Consider the following 18,772-nt stretch of genomic DNA (forward strand, 5'->3'; position numbering starts at 1 on the left):
GTGTGTTGGGAAATATAAAAACTCCCATCTCACTTCACCTGACAATTTCTTTTTGGCTGTGTATCTAATAATTTCAGTTGGCACTTAGCTTGTAGTAAATGATTATTGAATGATAGAATGATTTAATATTTAATTTCATCTATTCTAATGCTTATTCTCATGCCTAGAACACACAGACATTTATTTGTTGAAATGATAAATTAATCAAATGAGTAATTACTTGGAGTTAAAATTTATGTAGCTTTAAATACCTGCTGTAGATTATCAAAATATATGAAAATTCACACAAAGAATAAAAGATACATTACATTGCTAATTCATTCTATCCTTAACATAAAATTGCTTTGGAAATAAAGTAATTCATTTAACAAATATTTGATGAGCCCCAACTGTGAACCTGCCTCTGGGCTGGGGTTGGAGGCACAGGGGTGATTGAGGTAAGGCTGGTGCAGAGGCCTCCCCCACCGTGAAGCCACAGCTGTTTTTAGGAGGATGAGTGTGATGGTGAGTATGACACAGTTTGCTTTGCTCCATTGCCAGGAACAGATCAGAAGGAAGGATATGGTGGATTTCAATGGACCTGTTTAGCTGTATTCACCGAAATGGTAGAAAAACCATCCTTTGCTTAGAACGATTGAGATGCATGTTTTCTGTTTTATCATTCTGTTCCATTGCTGATAAAAGGTGTTTCAGAAGTTTCTATTACAAATCAGGAAGTGAGAAAACAGGCAATTGCAGTTATAATGCTTAATTTATTAAGCTATTACATTTTCACTTTAGCAGTAATTTGAGATAAAATAATGTGAAACTGTCTTACGGTTTTATTATATTGACTTTCCATCTCATTATTTACAAAATGTTTATGTCAATAACTAACGGCACTATTTCTTTTTAAGTAATTGCTGAGACATTCCATATGTATTTTCATCATCCTCCAAGAAACTTCTGGGAAAACTTTTTTAAAATTCCTTATAACTGTATCAGACAAAGTCATTAGGTAGCTTTGTGTTTTAGAATATGTATTATTTAAAGACTGCTATACTGCCATCTTATAATATTAGAATGACTGTTTTCCTTGTCATACATTTGTAGTGTTGTCCTCAAATGAGTTAGCCAGTTATTGAGATTGTTATATGATATTTTAGTGTCCAGCTTATATAAGCATTCTTTTTGTTCTAATTATTGTTTTGTGCTTTGAAGAAAAAATGGATGCTGAGTCAAAAGAGAATGTACAAGACACAGAGGCCCAGGTTTGCCATGATGCTGCTTATTTTAATTCCTAATGCTCTTTAGGAAGCATTTTATTCTACTCATTTTAGATAGAGGTTTAAATGACTGCTTTACTCCTGACATTAAGGAAGAACACTGACTTAGGGGATATTTCAAGCAGAGTTTTCATCTCAATTCTTTTTCCATTTAAATTCCACAAAAAGTAAAGTACCCCGAGAGAGAGGTTTTCGTATATACGTTAACTGGTGGGATGATTATGTTGAAGGTGAAGGAAACAGAGAACACTGAATTTCAAATGTTTGTTACCTCTGCTGTGTAATCTTGGGAAAAATCACTGTATTTTAAAAAGGCTTGTAGCATATGCAAAATGGGAAGAATGGTGCTATTGCTTTGGATTATTATGAGAATTAAATGAGTTAATGTATATTAAGGTGTATTGTATAGTGTAATACTTTATACAAATATTAGTCAGTTTCATCAAGTGAAGATTTACAGTTATTCAAGGACATTTCTGTTGGGAGAACAATTTTCATAAAGAAGCCATAGAACTCACACTTGATGGAAGGCAGCTGTAGCATGGATTGAAAAGAATCCAAGAACAAATTATACCATTGTTTGTATCAAGATAGCCTACAGCAATATCAGCTACATTCATTCCCATGCACCTGCAAATAAAAACAAGTGAGGGATCCTGTGCAAGCATTCTTGCAGTGGAAAGAAAATCAGATCAGAGTCTTGGTGTGGTTTGAAATGATACAGATGGATTTTGCAATGCCTATGGTATGGAAGCATGTACTACCACAGGCAATAACTCTTTTAAGTAAGTAGTAATAACCTTCTTAGAATTTAAAAAAATTTAATGACAAATATATCTGTCTTCTCTAATGCTTACAATATAATTATAAAATAGTATTATAATTTAATTGGTGAAATTAAATTACAATATAAGAAATTAGTGTCAGATGATCAAAGAGCAGCTTAATGGAAACTGATTATTTTTGTTGTTTTATTTAACAAACATTAATTGAGCATTGCTTATGTGTAAAATGTTGTACTAAGTACTGGCCTGTGAAGCCCTGGGAAGGAAGAAGGAAGATAGAGGTGCTATGTCCTCACTGGAGAAAGGTCCCCAAGTAAAACGGGAGCAGTAAAAAAAGTCAGGTAGGGGGCTTCCCTGGTGGCGCAGTGGTTGAGAGTCCGCCTGCCGATGCAGGGGACACGGGTTCGTGCCCCGGTCTGGGAAGATCCCACATGCCGCAGAGCGGCTAGGCCCGTGAGCCATGGCCGCTGAGCCTGTGCGTCCGGAGCCTGTGCTCCGCAAGGGGAGAGGCCACAACAGTGAGAGGCCCGCCTACCGCAAAAAAAAAAAAAAAAGTCAGGTAGGAGGGAGAACACTTCAGTGTGGAAAAACCTCAAATCTCTGATTGAAACTTGAGAGGGCTGGTATAACTCCCCATCCTGAGATCCTTGTCACAGCACAGTCACATGAGGACCAATCCTAACCCTTTATATATATAATATATAAATTGTATTACTAATTTTACTTGCTTTAGTATTTTTTATTTGAAAATTTGTTTTTAATTATTAAAAGATTATTAAATTGTTATTAAATTATTAAATCAGTAGTAACCATCAGAATAATTCGAACACATTAAGCCTTTTCTTCATTCATTTATTTGACGAATGTATATATTGTGCCAGGTCATGAACATCATTTAAGATATCACAAGTGGCTATCAGCTTATATACTGATGACTGGAGAAGTGTGCCTTCAGCAAACCCCATTTAGCATCATCCCTCTCATCTCTCACTGTTCTAGAGCCCATAACACACAAATGCACTTTTTCTCTGTGTTTCTTGCTGTTTTTTCCATTACACTGTTTCCCTACCTCCACTCCATTGGTTCAGTCTCTTCTTTCCACCCACTACTTCAGAATTCCTCATGATTGCCTCACGATGACAAGAAATAAAAGAAAGAGGGAAGAAAAGGAAAGGAAGAGAGCCTGAAGTAGAAAGTAAAAGAAAAAAAAAAGGTTGATTTTCTTGACTGATAAAGAAGCAGATTCTGAATATGATTCCCAAAGGAATTCTAGAAAATATGAGCAATATAATACAGCATAATTGGAATAAGTGTAGCACCTCCCACAGTGACTACATGGGGAAATGTTGTGATGTTTGTTTGAAAAAACCTTGTTGCAGGAATGGATCTGTATGGCCATTGTGATACACTCTGTACACTCTTTTGAGGACCTGTGGAATTTTATAGATTTAGAATCAGGATCAGTACTCTATCATAGAACTTAGCCTTTATCTTGTTAGAACTTCTCATGTTGAGAGGAACAGAGACACAATTGATTTCCTCAGTTAATGGAAGTTTTATGGTAAAATTGCAAAGAAAAGTAAGGGGGGAAATGAGAAAGAAAAAAGTCTCAACTTCTACCCAGCCCTGCTTTATGGATATCTAGAATACTAACCATCAGACTGGTAGCTGTCTGCTCTTGGCCTGTCTCTTCTGCACGTCCCCCATGGCTATCAGCTACGTGACCCTTCTTATGACCTCTGCCTATTCTTCTCTCTCTGAGTCTTTCCACTTCTGTATTGCTCTATCCTCTTCAGATATTTCATATTCTGACTTAGAGAGAGAGAATATAAATCGTTTCTCAACATTCTCTGATATAAAGTATCCACCCTATGCCAAGGCTATTGACAGCCTTGGTGTCAAACATAGTTAGAGCTAGGCAGGCAGTTTGTGGGACAGAGCATTACCATTTGCACATGGGAGACCTCCAAGCTGTGGATAGAGGCAGGCCCTGTGAGGCTTCTGGGAAGGGAAGCAGTGTAGTGATGACTATGGCATATAAATATGCAAACCAAAGCTTTTGAACCCTTTTGGGTAACAGCGTGATGGAGAAGGTATGTAATTCAAAGGCAATATTTCCCTTCCTTTCAGTGCCAGTCGAAGCAGAGAATAGCTAATAACTTTAATGTCTGCCTTTACTATGGGAAAAATTTTAGAGTGAAAAAAATGGAAGAAGAATCCCAGGATTAGTTGTCTATGAGTCACTAAAGGTTTTCCCACCTTGTCAGAGTGACACTATCACAACTATAAATTCAAAAGTGAAAACAATCATCATCTTAATAGATTTACTTTCCCCCCAATTTTCCATGTTTCCATTTACTCTTACCCATATAACCTTATATCCTAGATAATATTTTGAATTTGATATCCCCTATACTGCCAACTTCATGGCATTTTCCACGTTACCAGGTAATCTTTACAAAGTAGACCACAGCCAGGCTGGCTGTAGGTGTGAAGATGCAATAAGAAAAAGAACGAAGTATTTTCTTATTAAGTAATACAGTGGAAAATTTTTCTTACACAGAAATGGGGTTGAACCCTGAATGCTAATGTGAGCTCTCTCCAAGGCAGAGTTCAGGGCTTCTCTGACTTGGCAGATTCTTTACTCTACATTGAGCACAGAACTTCAGAGACAAGTCTGGGAGGGGCCAGACAGGCAACAGGGGACCATGTCCTCTTACTTGGGTCCTTAATTGTGCATCCATTGTACTGTTTGTTTGCCAGTTTGATACCAAAATGAAAGTAACTGAAGTTAAATCTAAGACATTTTGACCAATCTTCAAACCCAGACCATCCTTTGTGGCTTGACCCAGCTTACTTTATAATTATTATTTTAATGGCTTCTTTATTCTATTCAGTTGTGGTACCTTAACTGACTTAACTACCCTCCATTGTAGTATATCTGCAATTTTACTAATTATTTAACTATGTTATGCTTGTGATAAATAAAAGTACAGTGAAAGTATATCTTTCAGCATATAATATTTTCCATTTAGATCATTTTCTAAGGATAAATTTTAGGAATGAAACTTTGGGTCAGGAATATTTGGGTGTGAATATTCTTACATAAAACTGCCAGATTTCATCCCAAGAGGAAGTTATACTAACTTAAATTCTTACCAGACTTAGAGACTATACCAATACCACTGTATCTTCATCAGCTTTAAGTATTATTATTATTTTCATTTGCTTGCCCACTCATATTCTGTCCATCTTTTTCACATATTTAGGACGTATAAGCTAGCCAACATACTGGTAAATGGTTTATATACAGTGATTTATATATAAATACAACTTTATTAATTTTTTATTATTCAGTAAAAATGGCTTTTAGTTCCAAATTTCTAGTGCTTTTGAAATTTACCAATGTCCATGTTTAATCATCTCAATAATTCTAAAGGTTTTATTTTTACTAGAAAATAATAGTAATTAACAAAAGATAAGAGGTGAATTTTTTCAACTTGCCTTTATGTGACAGTCCTCTGCAGGAAAAACGTAAAACATGAAAACAGGGGGAAAGACTTGACAATAGAAAATTATCCAAGGCCAAGATGTTCATCATGGTCTGCATACTGCAAGCTCAGAAGCCATACTTTCCTAAAATTATTCAAGTACAGATAAATTAGAGTTTAAATGCTATGTTGCAGTTCAACTTATGCTTGACATAAGTTTATTTCATGTTAGTTTATTATACAGGAATTATACTAGTGAACAGAAATTACACTGAGTAGTAATGATTCAGGTTTGTAAGAGTAACTTTTTCTGGTTGCTTTGCTGATTTGAAATTTCTCATGGCTAGGGTTATTTATAAATTTATATGATCCTAGTCCTCTGATTGATTGGCGTTGTGTTTCTTTATTTCTCCTCAGACAAAAGTGAAGCTGTCCTTTCCTGGGGAGATACTCTATCCTTTTTCTAGGTACCTCTCTACCACCAACATCAGACTATAAATGTGTAATCAGATCATAAATTCCTATAGATAAAGAACTATTAAATTTAACCCTTAGCAGTATCCATTTGGTTTTGAGGTGATAGCTTAATGATCTTGTTCAAAGAAACCACAGTCCTGCATCAGGAATTGGAGATGAAATCATGCTTCACACACACTTCTGCGTAATGAATTGACAAGTAAAGTATGTGCAGTAAACCCAGTAGAAGAATGGTAGATGTGTCACACAAATCATCGTAAGCTGTCCCTTCTGTTCTCCAAAACCCCAGGTCTTTTATAAACTCTTTTGGGAAGGTGGCAAAGTTCTGTAGGCTTCTCAATGATTAGGATTGGATAGATAAAATTAGAAGTTTTGTGCTATAAATACAAGTTGTATTTTCACCCATTCCACATACATGAACATGAAGCACTTAAATAATTTCGTCATAGTAAATAAAGGAACAAAACAAAAAGCATGTCCTCTGTAGGAAGCAAAGAATAAGTTCCTTATGGTTAATTGTGGCAAGAGCAATTGCACCACTTAGTTCCTTTGGTTATTTCTTTTGTTCACAACTCTTTATAGATCTGATGGAGAAGTAACACAGGCAGAAATAGCTCTACGTATGAACTGATTTTGGGGTGGGTGTTGAGTAGGCAAGGGAGGATTGTTCTACCTTCAAAGAAGGCTGTTAATTTCTAGATGCATTATTAAGGGAAGCACTGTGGGCTCCATGGCTGGAACACGGAACTAATCAATTTTTTGGTCTACATATCAGGTGTTAGTCTAGTCTGCTAGTAAAGCGTAGTTCTCTCACTCTGCCAAAATGAGACCTATTTTGCCTGCTTGCATATGATTCTTCTGCTTTGTCCACTGCAGCACTATCTGCACCGCTGCCATTATTGTAATTATTTTCTGGTTTTGCTCTAGGATGTGGTGAGAAGTAGCCCTATCAGAGAGCATGACTTTTTCTTATCCCAACCCACACACTGATGTCAAAGTATTTTTGTTCTTTCCCCAGAGCATTGTGTTCTTCCACCAGCAGTCACTAAGCCAGGAAGACATGAGGGTATTTTGCAATAACACTTGGAATATACATTTTTTATTTTTTAGTTGGAATTTCTAGTGTTTATATTTTGAAGGTCATGTATGATGTCACATTCTTAGTCATTAGCTGTCTACGTATTGCTGGGTATGTAACTCTGCCAGGTCCATGCCTGCAGTGCTTTCCTAAAATCAGCATGAGGATGAAGAGGAGTTAGCCTTTTATGCATATAAATGTGTGTGTCCAGATGGTTAAAAGCTACATCACAGCAAGCACAGAGTCTACCAGAAAATATCCTGATTTCCATTGTTCCAGCAAGCAATCATGCAAGGAACTTTGATAATAATCAGTGTAAATAGTAAATAGAATTTTTCAGTGAATTTTAGTGATTTGATTATTTGTAAGCACTTCCCTCCACAGCAGCCTGTCTTTTCCCTTTCTTCCCCCTTCATCCCTTTCTCCCATCATTCCCCTCCCCTCTCCCACCTTCTATCCTATTTTCTCATTTTAAGATGTTCACAACCTAAAAGACTATTTGACTAGTGGGAAATGAAGGTGGAGGATTATTGATCAGGGGATTTCTAATGCTGTTTACTACTCACTATTAAACAAGTGTATGCTTCATTCATCATTCAATGAGCATTTTTCTCTATACAGAGTACTATTATGGACTAGAGGTTGAGATTTTTAGAAGGGAGACACAAAAATGACTATTCTTTGGCAAACACTTAGATAACTTGCTTTCTTTGTGCTGAGCAATTAATCTTTGTAACAAGTCTATTATTAGGGACTCTCATTTAACGGATTAGAAAACCAAGGTACAAAAATGTTAAGTAACTTGCCCAAAGTTAAACAGTGGGTAAGTGGCAGAACTGAGATTCAAAACCATGCAGCCTGACTCTAGACCCTGTGTCCTTAACCTTTGTGCTATGCTGCCTGGGATGAGAGCTCAGGACAGTAGAAGAGGGAGTATATTCAGACAGCATAATACAGAGCACTATGTGATAACAATACAGATGAGGAAAATGAAAAGGCTTGAGAGGAGGGAGAGAATATTTCAGACAGGTGAATGGGTGGCATCTGTACTAGCCTTGAGGGCTGAGGTAGATTTTGATGGTGGAGATCAGGAGTGAGAATTTGCTTTCAGGGAGATCAGCTCGGTGCTTTGTGACCACCTGGAGGGGTGGGATAGGGAGGGTGGGAGGGAGACGCAAAAGGGAGGGGATATGGGAACATATGTATATGTATAACTGATTAAATTTGTTATAAAGCAAAAAATCCATAGAGACAGAAGACAGATTGGTAGTTGTCAGTCTGCTATGGGGAGGGAGGAATGGGGTAAAACTTCTTAATGGGTGTAGGATTTCCTTTGGGGATAATAAAATGTTTTGAAATCAGATAGAGGAGGTAGTTGCACAGTATTGTGAAAATAACAAATGCCATTGAATTGTACACATTAGAATGTTAAATTTTATGTTATATGTATTTCACCTCAATAAAAACATGTTAAAAACCTAGTAACTGCTGACAGCATTATAGAAATAAATTTAATCTCTCATTAATATGCTTGAATTAATGAAAACGTTTTTCCTTTTTCTTTAATGACAATGAAAACATTCTCTATCAATGTATATTACTGAAAATGTCAATTTTCTGATTTCTGTTTTGTATATTATCTAAATCCTAGCTATAATTTATTACATTAAAATATATATTATTGCTATTAAAGAAATATTAAAATAAAAAAAAAAAAGAATTTGCTTTCAGTTAGAGTAAATGACATGAGTGGAAGATGCTGGGTCTGGAAGGTAGGTTCAGAAAATAAGTAGTCTAGTTTAGTTGGAGAAAAAGATTGTATACAACAGTACTGGATAAGGAAGGCTACAGCCAAATTTTGCAGGCCCCGTTCCATAGGCATTTGGAATAAGGAGGATGAGGGGTTCTGAGCAATGAGGTGGCAAGAACAATGCTCTAAAGAGCTCAAATTGATGGGCTGGTAGTTTGAAGAAAGGAATGCTAGAAGCAGGAAAAATAATTCAGAAACTGTATTTGTTTTCTATTGCTGCATAACAATGTTACCACAAACTTAGTAGCTTAAAACAACCAACATTTATGATATCAGTTTCTGTGGGCCAGGAGTCTAGGCACAGCTTAGGTAGGCCCTCTGCTTAGGGTCTCACAAGGTTACAATCAAAGTGTTGACTGGGGCTGTGATTTCATCTGAGGCTCAACTAGGAAACGATTAGCTTTTGTTAGCAGAATTCAGTAATTTTGTATCAAGGACTCAGTTTCTTGCTAGCTGTCAACCAAAGGCTACCCTCAGCTCCTAAAGACTTCTCTCAGTTCTTGCCATGAGCATTCCAACACTGGCGTTCCATAACATGGCAGCTTGCTTTTTGAAAGCCAGCAAGGGAGTGAGAGACTTCAGCTAAATAGCACTGTAATTTTAATCACGTGTCCTGTCACTTTTGCCACATTCTGTTGGTTTCTAACCAACAAGTCAAAGGTCACCCCCACACTTAAGGGGAGAGGATGATCCAAGAGCATGAACATCAGGAAACATGGGTCATAGAGTGTCTACTCTAGAGTCTGCCACATACAGATACAGTTGGTGAAACAAACACTCAAGAGTCTGAATTAGGGTGGTATGAATGCACATAGAGAGGAAGCGTTAGATTCATGAAACTACGTCTAAGAAATATAATTATGATTTCTTTTGAAATTCTTTGCATACATTAACTCATATATGCCTCAAAATATCTCTTTGACGTAGGTGCCAGGAAAATCTTTATTTCATAAGTGAGGATACAGGCTTTTAAAAGTTAAGTGCCTAGATCACATACATATGAGGTTCAAATCTGGGTGTCCTAACCTAGATTTGAAAGTAGGATGGCAGTCCCAGAGCTCATAGTCGTGGCCACCCTTCTTTACTTGGACCTAAAAGTATAGAGAATTTAAAGAGAGATGGATAAGAAAATATTGAAGATAACTCCAAGATTTCAACTAATTTCAACTCCATTTCAACTCAGAGAAATGTCGTGAGAAGCACTCTTAAAGTAATATTTATTGTGTGCACACTACATGCCAGGCAGTGTGCTAAGCACTCAGTACTCATAATCACATTTAATGTTGCCAACAGCCTATGAAAATAGTCCTTTCCCCTATTTTACAGATCAGAAAACAGAACTGTGTCTGTGCCCACTAAACCCTCGTTTCCATAAGTGCAAAGGGTTATTTTGTTCATAGCTCTATCTCTAATGTCTGACACATAAAAAAATGTTCATTATATAAATTTTTGAATGAATGAGCTTATAAGTGGTAGAGTCATGAGTTGAACTCAGAACAGCCTCACTCTACCTCCTGGAGTAGACAATGCATTCCACTGTAGCCATAGCAGGAAATCTAGATATGGATATTCAGCAGATATATAAATTCTATTAAATGGAGCTTGAGGAAAACGTCAAGCCTCAGCTCCCTGTCAGGGAACATCCATGTGGAGATCAAAAGTCCCTAAAATTAGATGAGATGATTAAGGGGGAGGGTATAAGCTCCAAACCAGAACCTTAGAGAGCACCTATGTTTAGAGGCTGAGGGGAGGAAGAGGCATTTTAAAAAACAAAGATGGTGGTGCAGTGGTTGAGAGTCCGCCTGCCGATGCAAGGGACATGGGTTCGTGCCCCAGTCCGGGAAGATCCCACATGCCATGGAGCGGCTGGGCCCGTTAGCCATGGCCTCTGAGCCTGCGCGTCCAGAGCCTGTGCTCCGCAACGGGAGAGGCCACAACAGTGAGAAGCCTGCGTACCACAAAAAAATTTAAAAAAAAGAATCTCCAGGGATAGGAATTCCAACAAGGAGATTTAAAAAAAAAAAAAAAACAAAGATGGATATATAGATATAAAAGCAAAGGGGAAAGAGAAGGAAGGAGGGTTTTCAGCAATATCAACCACCACAAGGTAATCAAAGAGCCTCAGAATTAAGGCAAGGTAAGTGCATTTGGGGATTAGGAGGTCATCGATTCTGGGGTGAGCAGATTCGGAAAAAAATAGGGACTGAGTAAGAATCAGGCAGGTGTCTGAGTAGGTGGGGAAATGGGCTTGTGTAGGAAAGAGTGGATAGTAAGGATATAGAGCTCACTAGTATAAACTTCTTTGTAATTTCAGATGAGCTAGTAGTAGTAATATGAGAGGGATGAAAGATTTTAATAGGAGTAATTTTTTGTGTTGTAAACAGAAGGGTAGGCTCAAGTAGGAAGAAACTAAAGGTAGCATAAAGAGAATTGACTACTGATGGAACATGACCCCAGAGGAGACAGAAGGAGAATGAGATGCAGGACCACTAATAGGAAGGGCAGATCTTAGAAAGGGACATGTTACCATTCTAGATAGGAGAAGAACCTGAAATAAAATATAGAAAAGTAGAGGTCCAGTAGAGAAAAATTGAGCGTATTCAAATTGAAAGTCCTCAATTGTCTTAAAGATGGAGGCAAGTTCTTCATACCCAGAAAGAGAGGGAAAGATTTCATGACTAGATGATAGTAAGAAATATTTTAATTAATTGAGGCAACAGTTGACAAAAAGTTTATTCAATGTCTACTCTGAAATAGGCAGAAAATTCAGTAGAGAAGACAATAAAGGATAAAAATAAGCATAATTAGGAACCCAACTGAGAAGAAATAGCATGAACTTTTAATAGAATTCAGCAGCATGGTTTCATAATTTTGCCCAGCTTCTGAAAAGCAGTTATTAAAGGAAGTTAATGGTCCAGCACAGGGTTGGGAACTGAAACTGAGAATGACAGGCAAGCAGGGAGGAATGAAAGATGGATTCTAGAGGTCAGCGAAGACAGTATTGGCATCATCATGGTCTAAGCAGTGATGTGAATGAATACTGAGAGGAGTGTAGAATCTAAAGATTGTAATTTGGGTGTGGAATAAGCTACCAGAAATGAAGAAATAAAGTGCTTGTAATCAGAAACGGAATGCTCTAAGTTTGAGAAGTAAACAGTAAAATTTTGAAGTAAAATAGTCCCAAATCAAGCTAATTATAATGCACTTTCCTCAGTTTCAGAGGTTAAATAAGGAACTATGAAGCCAAGGTATCAGACAGGCCAGAAGTAGACATAAATGAATGTGGCAGAGGATGAGAGGGATGAAGAAGGTGACTGACCAGGCATCAAGTGGGATAGGATGTTATGATGGAGGTCATAAACACAGCAATAAGGACAGGGCTTAGATGTCAAGGTTCAAAAATAGAGGTTGGTAGAGAGAAAACAATAGCCTAAAAAATGACAGTAAAGGATAAGAAAGTTTTTCAGGCTGATCATGTCTTCAGGTGCAATTCAGATTTCAATTAAGGTAACGAATTGGAAGTTCAACTTGAGAATCAGTCTAGAACAATAGGAGACTTTGCTTCCTAGTAGAACTAGGAAACAAAGTCAGCAGGGAGTGGCTGAGAGAGAAGCAAGTACACACAGCAGGAAAGTAAAGGGTTAGTTTGAATAAGAAATAAGCATTGCTCCCTGCCCACATTCCCCATCACCCCTTTCCAGGTGACCCTTCTAATCCCTAAAATTACCTGTTAGGCATTATACCCCATTTTACAGATGTAAAAAATCTGGTTCTGGAATTTGAATCTTGTCCTAACTGCAAAATCTAAAGCTTTCTACCACAACCTACTTACTCTCAGTGGTTTTAAACTGTTGCTGCGCCTTCAAGGACTACCTGGAAATCATATCTGACATATGAAATGGGTATGAAACACATTTTTTAGGTATATTTTACATATACAACATTATATTAGTTTCAGGTGTACAACACAATGATTCAATATTTGAATATATTGGCAAATCAACACAATAAGTCTAGCTAACATCGGTCACCACACATATTTACGTTTTTTTCTTATGATAACTTTTAAGATCCACTCTCTTATGCAATACAGTATTATTAACTATAGCTACCATGCCATATATTACACCCTCATGACTCATTTATTATATAACTGTAAATCTGTACCTTTTGACCCATTTTCACCTCACATTACCCCTCACCCCTGGCAACCACCAATCTGTTCTCTGTATCTATGAGCTCTTTTTTGTTTTTGTTTTTTTTTAAGATTACACATATAAGTGAGGTCATATGGTATTTGTCTTTCTCTGATTTATTTCACTAAGCATAATGCCCTCAAGGTCCATCCATGTTGTCTCAAATGGCAAGATTTCCATCTTTTAATGGCTGAATACTATATATATGTATATACTATATATATACACCACATTTTTCTTTATCCATTCATCCATTGATGGATACTTAGGTTGTTTCCATGTCTCGGCTATTGAAAATAATGCTTCAGTGAACATGGGAGTGCAGATATTTTTTCAAGTTAGTGTTTTTATTTACTTCTGATAAATACCCAGAAGTAGAATTGCTGGACTGTATGGTAGTTCTATTTTTAAGTCTTTGAAGAATCTCCAAGCTGTTTTCCATGGTGGCTGCACCAATTTACATTCACACCAACAATGCACAAGGGTTCCCTTCTCTCCTCATCCTCGCCAACACTTTTTATTTCTTGTCTTTTTGATGATAGTCATTCTAACAGATGTTAGACGATATCTCATTGTGGTTTTGATTTGCATTTACTTGATGAATAGTGATGTTGTGCACCTTTTCATGTACTTGGCCATCTGTATGTCTTATTTCGAAAAATGTCTATTCAGATCTTCTGCCCATTTTTCATTCAAATTGTTTTTTTTGCTGTTGAGTTGAATGCACGATGTGTTGCTCTTGAATTATATTCAGCTCTAAGAAGTTTTATGTGAGCTTACATATCTTATCCACCTGTTTAAATCTTAATTTTTTTTTCAAGAGAAACGTGTTGGATTCTTTTACTTAATGAGATTAAGGAACTTCCAAATACCTTCTAGATGATCACATTGAATTTCTGCAACTATACCCTAAAACCCTAAGTTAATATTTATATTGCACTATTTTTCAGGTGTGAAAATGAAACCAAATTCAAAACAGAAGAAGTATTTTGGGCTTACAATTTCTGCCCTACTCCATACTCCTGGACTGCACTTCTGGGCCTTATTTTATATCTTGTTTTCTTCGCACCTGGTAAACAAAGGCTTTGTCGTTATTATTGTTATGTTAATTAAATTGTCTCTATTTAGAGGAGAAAAACTCTTTTAAATTACTTACTACACTTACTGAAATTCATTTTGTATTTCTCAGGAATGGGACCAATGCCTTGGACTGTGAATTCTGAAATATATCCCCTTTGGGCAAGAAGTACAGGAAATGCATGTTCATCTGGAATAAATTGGATTTTCAATGTTCTGGTTTCATTGACATTTTTACACACAGCAGAGTATCTTACATACTATGGTAAGAGAATATTTTTTCCAGCTATAGTTTCATTTTTATTTTCCTCCTCTATTTTTAGATATTCTATCATTTGTGATTGAAAGATTAGATGGTTATATTTTTGCTATTATAAATTCTCTATATGGCTTTCTTATTCCCCGCAGTCCTTGGAAATGTTTCTGGGAAAAGATAAGAGGAACTCTCCTTTCCTAAGCAGTATTGCTTATAGCCTTCACCCACCCACCTACACTTCAGACCCAAACATCTCCCACCTATCTCCCCAGTTGGAAATCTTCACAGCAAGACCTTTAGTTTAATGAAAAAACATAAACAGAGAATGGTAGAAAACTGCAGGAGTCTAGGGCTAATGCTTGAAGATGTCTCATAACAGGGATGGAGTGGTATCCAAGAGTGGAAGTAGGGTTAAAGTAGCTCCCACAAATGTTGTGCTATGAGTTATGCCTTCCACTCTGTCATCTGTGCTGTTCAGGCCAAAGCATTTCAGGATCCACTGAGACCAGCACTTACCACTGCCAGAACTATAAATGTGGCAGAAGTGTTCAAGTGAAAATGTGTGGAGACCGTAACTCGAAGAAAACCATCTTGAGAAGTGACTGAGTTAGGAAAAAACTTTGGGAAGCTACTTCAAGTTTATCTTTCCTAAAATGAAATGATTTTGGCTTTTTAGCAAGAGGATTTCTTCACTGTATGAGTTTATAGCTGTGATTGGATTCTAAATGATGAAATAGGAGGTTTTCATTCTAATCTTCTCATGAGCCTCTGTGATTGTATATTGAATGCCTATTGCTTAGTCCATTCTCTGATTCCCTCCCCCATCACTCACCTCATCTCACCTCATCCCATGTTCTGGCTACTTATAATTCCTTTTTGTAAGAACAGGTTTATTTGTCAGCTCCCCTACCCCACCCCTCACCACTGGACCATAAATCCCTTGAGCTTAGGCCAGGATTATGCTTTGTTCACCGTTATATTCCCAGTGCCCTCCAGGGCATCCTATTCACTTAATAAGCACTCAGAAGTATTTGTCAAATGAATAAATACACGGATGAACTTTTAGATGAATGGTGAATATGAGGAAACATTATAAAAGTCTATTCCTCCTCTCTTCTGAACATGCTGAATTGATATTTACTTTTATTTAAAACTATTTATCTAATGCTTTTTTTATCTTTATAAAACTCCTCTCTCTGCCGATCACCATTTGGGACATTTAGAAATATTTATTTTCTTGGAAAGGGAATGTACTGGCATTTTTAACTGGATATATATTTAGTATATTCAGCCTTATCCCATTTGGCAATTAAAATGTTTTACATAAATGTGTAAGCTTATCTTCCTAACAGCATAAATATGAACACAATAAATATTTATACATATTTTCTGATTCTTGAGAACACTTAAATATTTGAAGATCTAAATATAGACTAATATCTTGAGAAAGCATTTTTTTAATGAAAGTCATAGACCAAATAATAAAAGTCTTTGTGGTAAGACCTTTGATAGCAAAGCACCTCTTCCTTGAATAAATTCTGTCAGAAAAACATGAGGCAACAGAAGCAAAATTTAAATATGGCATAGCCAGGCTTCTTTCAAAAATATCTCCTTGGGAGAAGCTTTTTGCTTTGCATTAAGCCAAGCTTCTATCAGGTCAGCACACTGTCCATTAGGTCCTCACTAGTGGAACAATATCTCAGCTCAGGTTAGATTTTCCCTGTTTATTGCTCTATATTTTAATCTATAGGTTACTGATTTATGTAAGGTATATGTTTATATTCCTGATTTAACAAATATGCACCATAATGATGTATTTCTCTGGAAATATTCATGTCTTCTTTTACTTCCTTTTTTGTTTCATAAGACCTCAAGTTTTTTTTTTTTGTTTGTTTGTTTTCCAACATCTTTATTGGAGTATAATTGCTCTACAATGGTGTGTTAGCTTCTGCTGTATAACAAAGTGAATCAGCCATATGAATACACATATCCCCATATACCCTCCCTCTTACGTCTCCCTCCCATTCTCCCTATCCCAACCCTCTAGGTGATCACAAAGCACCGAGCTGATCTCCCTGTGCTAAGCAGCTGCTTCCCACCAGCCATCCATTCTACATTTGGTAGTGTATATATGTCCATTCCACTCTGTCACTTCGTCCCAGCTTACCCTTCCCCCTCCCCATGTCCTCAAGTCCATTCTCTATGTCTGCGTCTTTATTCCTGTCCCACCCCTAGGTTCTTCAGAACCCATTTTTTTTTTTTTAGATTCCATATATATGTGTTAGCATATAGTATTTGTTTTTCTCTTTCTGACTTACTAAACTCTGTTTGACAGACTGTAGGTCCATCCACCTCACTACAAATAACTCAATTTCGTTTCTTTTTATGGCTGAGTAATATTCCATTGTATATATGTGCCACATCTTCTTTATCCATTCATCTGTCGATGGACACTTAGGTTGCTTCCATGTCCTGGCTATTGTAAATAGTGCTGCAATGCACATTGTGGTACATGACGTTTTTTGAATTATGGTTTTCTCAGGGTATATGCCCAGTAGTGGGATTGCTGGGTCGTGTGGTAGCTCTATTTTTAGTTTTTTAAGGAACCTCCATACTGTTCTCCATAGTGGCTGTATCAATTTACATTCCCACCAACAGTGCAGGAGGGTTCCCTTTTCTCCACACCCTCTCCAGCATTTACTGTTTGTAGACTTTTTGATGATGGCCATTCTGAAGACCTCAGGTTTTGATTCCTTCCTAAACTATACTGCCTAGAAAGGTCTGCCTTGGACCCCATTCAGTAATGTTTATTACTAAAAATTATCATTAAAATGTCACCAGTATATCACTTTATTTATAACACATGTGACTAAATAGATCCCTTGGTGAGCATTATTATTAAAGTTCCTGTGTTGAAGTACTGAAATTCAATCAAACATGGTCTTTAATTCCTCATTTTATATGATTCAATTAAATATTTGTTTTAATCTGAAACTTAATATAGGATTCTAATAAGATATATTTCCTTTAGAATAAAGCTGAGGAATAACTGCACTCTTTAACCATCCTGACAGACTTGTTACACACATTTTTTTCATTTTCATACCAAGGGGGCATAATTAAGAAAGTGAGTTACATAATTGACTTGCCCATTACATGGAGCAGGTCACAGCCTCCCAGGCCTGCCTACACCTCACCTCTGTGGCTTAACCACAAGTCTCACCAGTGAAGCCCATATATGAAATTTTGGCATTTGCCTTCTTTAGATTACTCAGATTTTTATAAAAGGAATAGAATTTCCTTAATGTTATTTGGCTTTGGGAATCTGGTTCACACACAAGAAACTTCATGGCCTTTAAGAATCTTCGTAATCCATGTAATTGTTTTTGACTGTATGAGTTTAGTGCTAACAGATTTGATTTGTTACTTCTAATCATGCCATAGTACCTAAATTGTGAAAGATGATGAATATTTCTCAATGTTATATTTTATAAAGCCAGACTATATTTACTCTGTTAGATATTTTAGAGTTTAGCGTCCTGATTTGGTCTAAAATGTTTTACCCTCTGCACTTATTTTTTTCTGTATTATCAACATGATTACGATCCTTTCTTTGCCCCTCCCCATAGAAGATTCCATTTCTCTTCTTATGTCCACAATTTTGCTTATCTGTATTCAGAACACAGGACTTCATCTCCTATCATTTTTTTCTCAAAATTCCACATTCTCCAAGAGCTAGCTTGCCAGTATCACCCTTTAGATGAAAACATTACCAATTTATTAGTCATGCTGATCTTACTAGCAACTATTCTTCCCTAGTCATTTAGTAGAATTTAATAATGCGGTCTATCACTCTTTTGAGCAACTAACATCCAAAATTCTAATAGGAATGTAACATACATTTTTTCTATTCTTTGCAGTTTAGCCAGGCAGAATTTATTTTCCCTGTCAGATCAGTAAACAAGATCAAGACAATTCAAGAAACTGCTCAAGGATTCAGCCTGCATCACTTTGTGACTTTCAGACCTACACTCTCTACAGAGACATGGTGCCTTTCTCTCACTATAACACTCAGCTATTCATTCCAGATGACCTATTATTATTTTCTGATTATTTATCAAGTATAAGACATAAAAATATATAAACTTGTAGTAAGTGTTTAATGTAAACCAAACTGAATGAAGTAATTTTATTTATTTATATTTGTAAATGGAATTGTATTTTTATTAAAGAAAGAATTTGATTTATGCAGGTCCCACTCCTTAAGAATTATATAGCTTCTGATGATTTAATCTAACAAATTATGTCTTGGTTTAGTCAACCCTTTCATATTTTTC

At 36.5% G+C, this 18,772-nt stretch overlaps 1 protein-coding gene across 2 annotated transcripts in view; it reads left to right on the plus strand.

Annotated features, from left to right (window-relative positions):
• SLC2A13 (solute carrier family 2 member 13) overlaps positions 1 to 18,772 on the plus strand; it is a 470,241-nt gene that overhangs the window by 444,970 nt on the left and 6,499 nt on the right. For both annotated transcript variants that reach the window (XM_081248366.1, XM_081248367.1), the window contains 2 exons: positions 14,053 to 14,174; positions 14,292 to 14,444. In XM_081248366.1, coding sequence (XP_081104492.1) covers positions 14,053 to 14,174; positions 14,292 to 14,444 — 275 coding nt within the window. The remainder of the gene's footprint in view (positions 1 to 14,052; positions 14,175 to 14,291; positions 14,445 to 18,772) is intronic.

This window comes from Mesoplodon bidens, assembly GCF_964165515.1.
Source record: "Mesoplodon bidens genome assembly, chromosome: 11".
NCBI lineage: Eukaryota > Metazoa > Chordata > Mammalia > Artiodactyla > Ziphiidae > Mesoplodon > Mesoplodon bidens.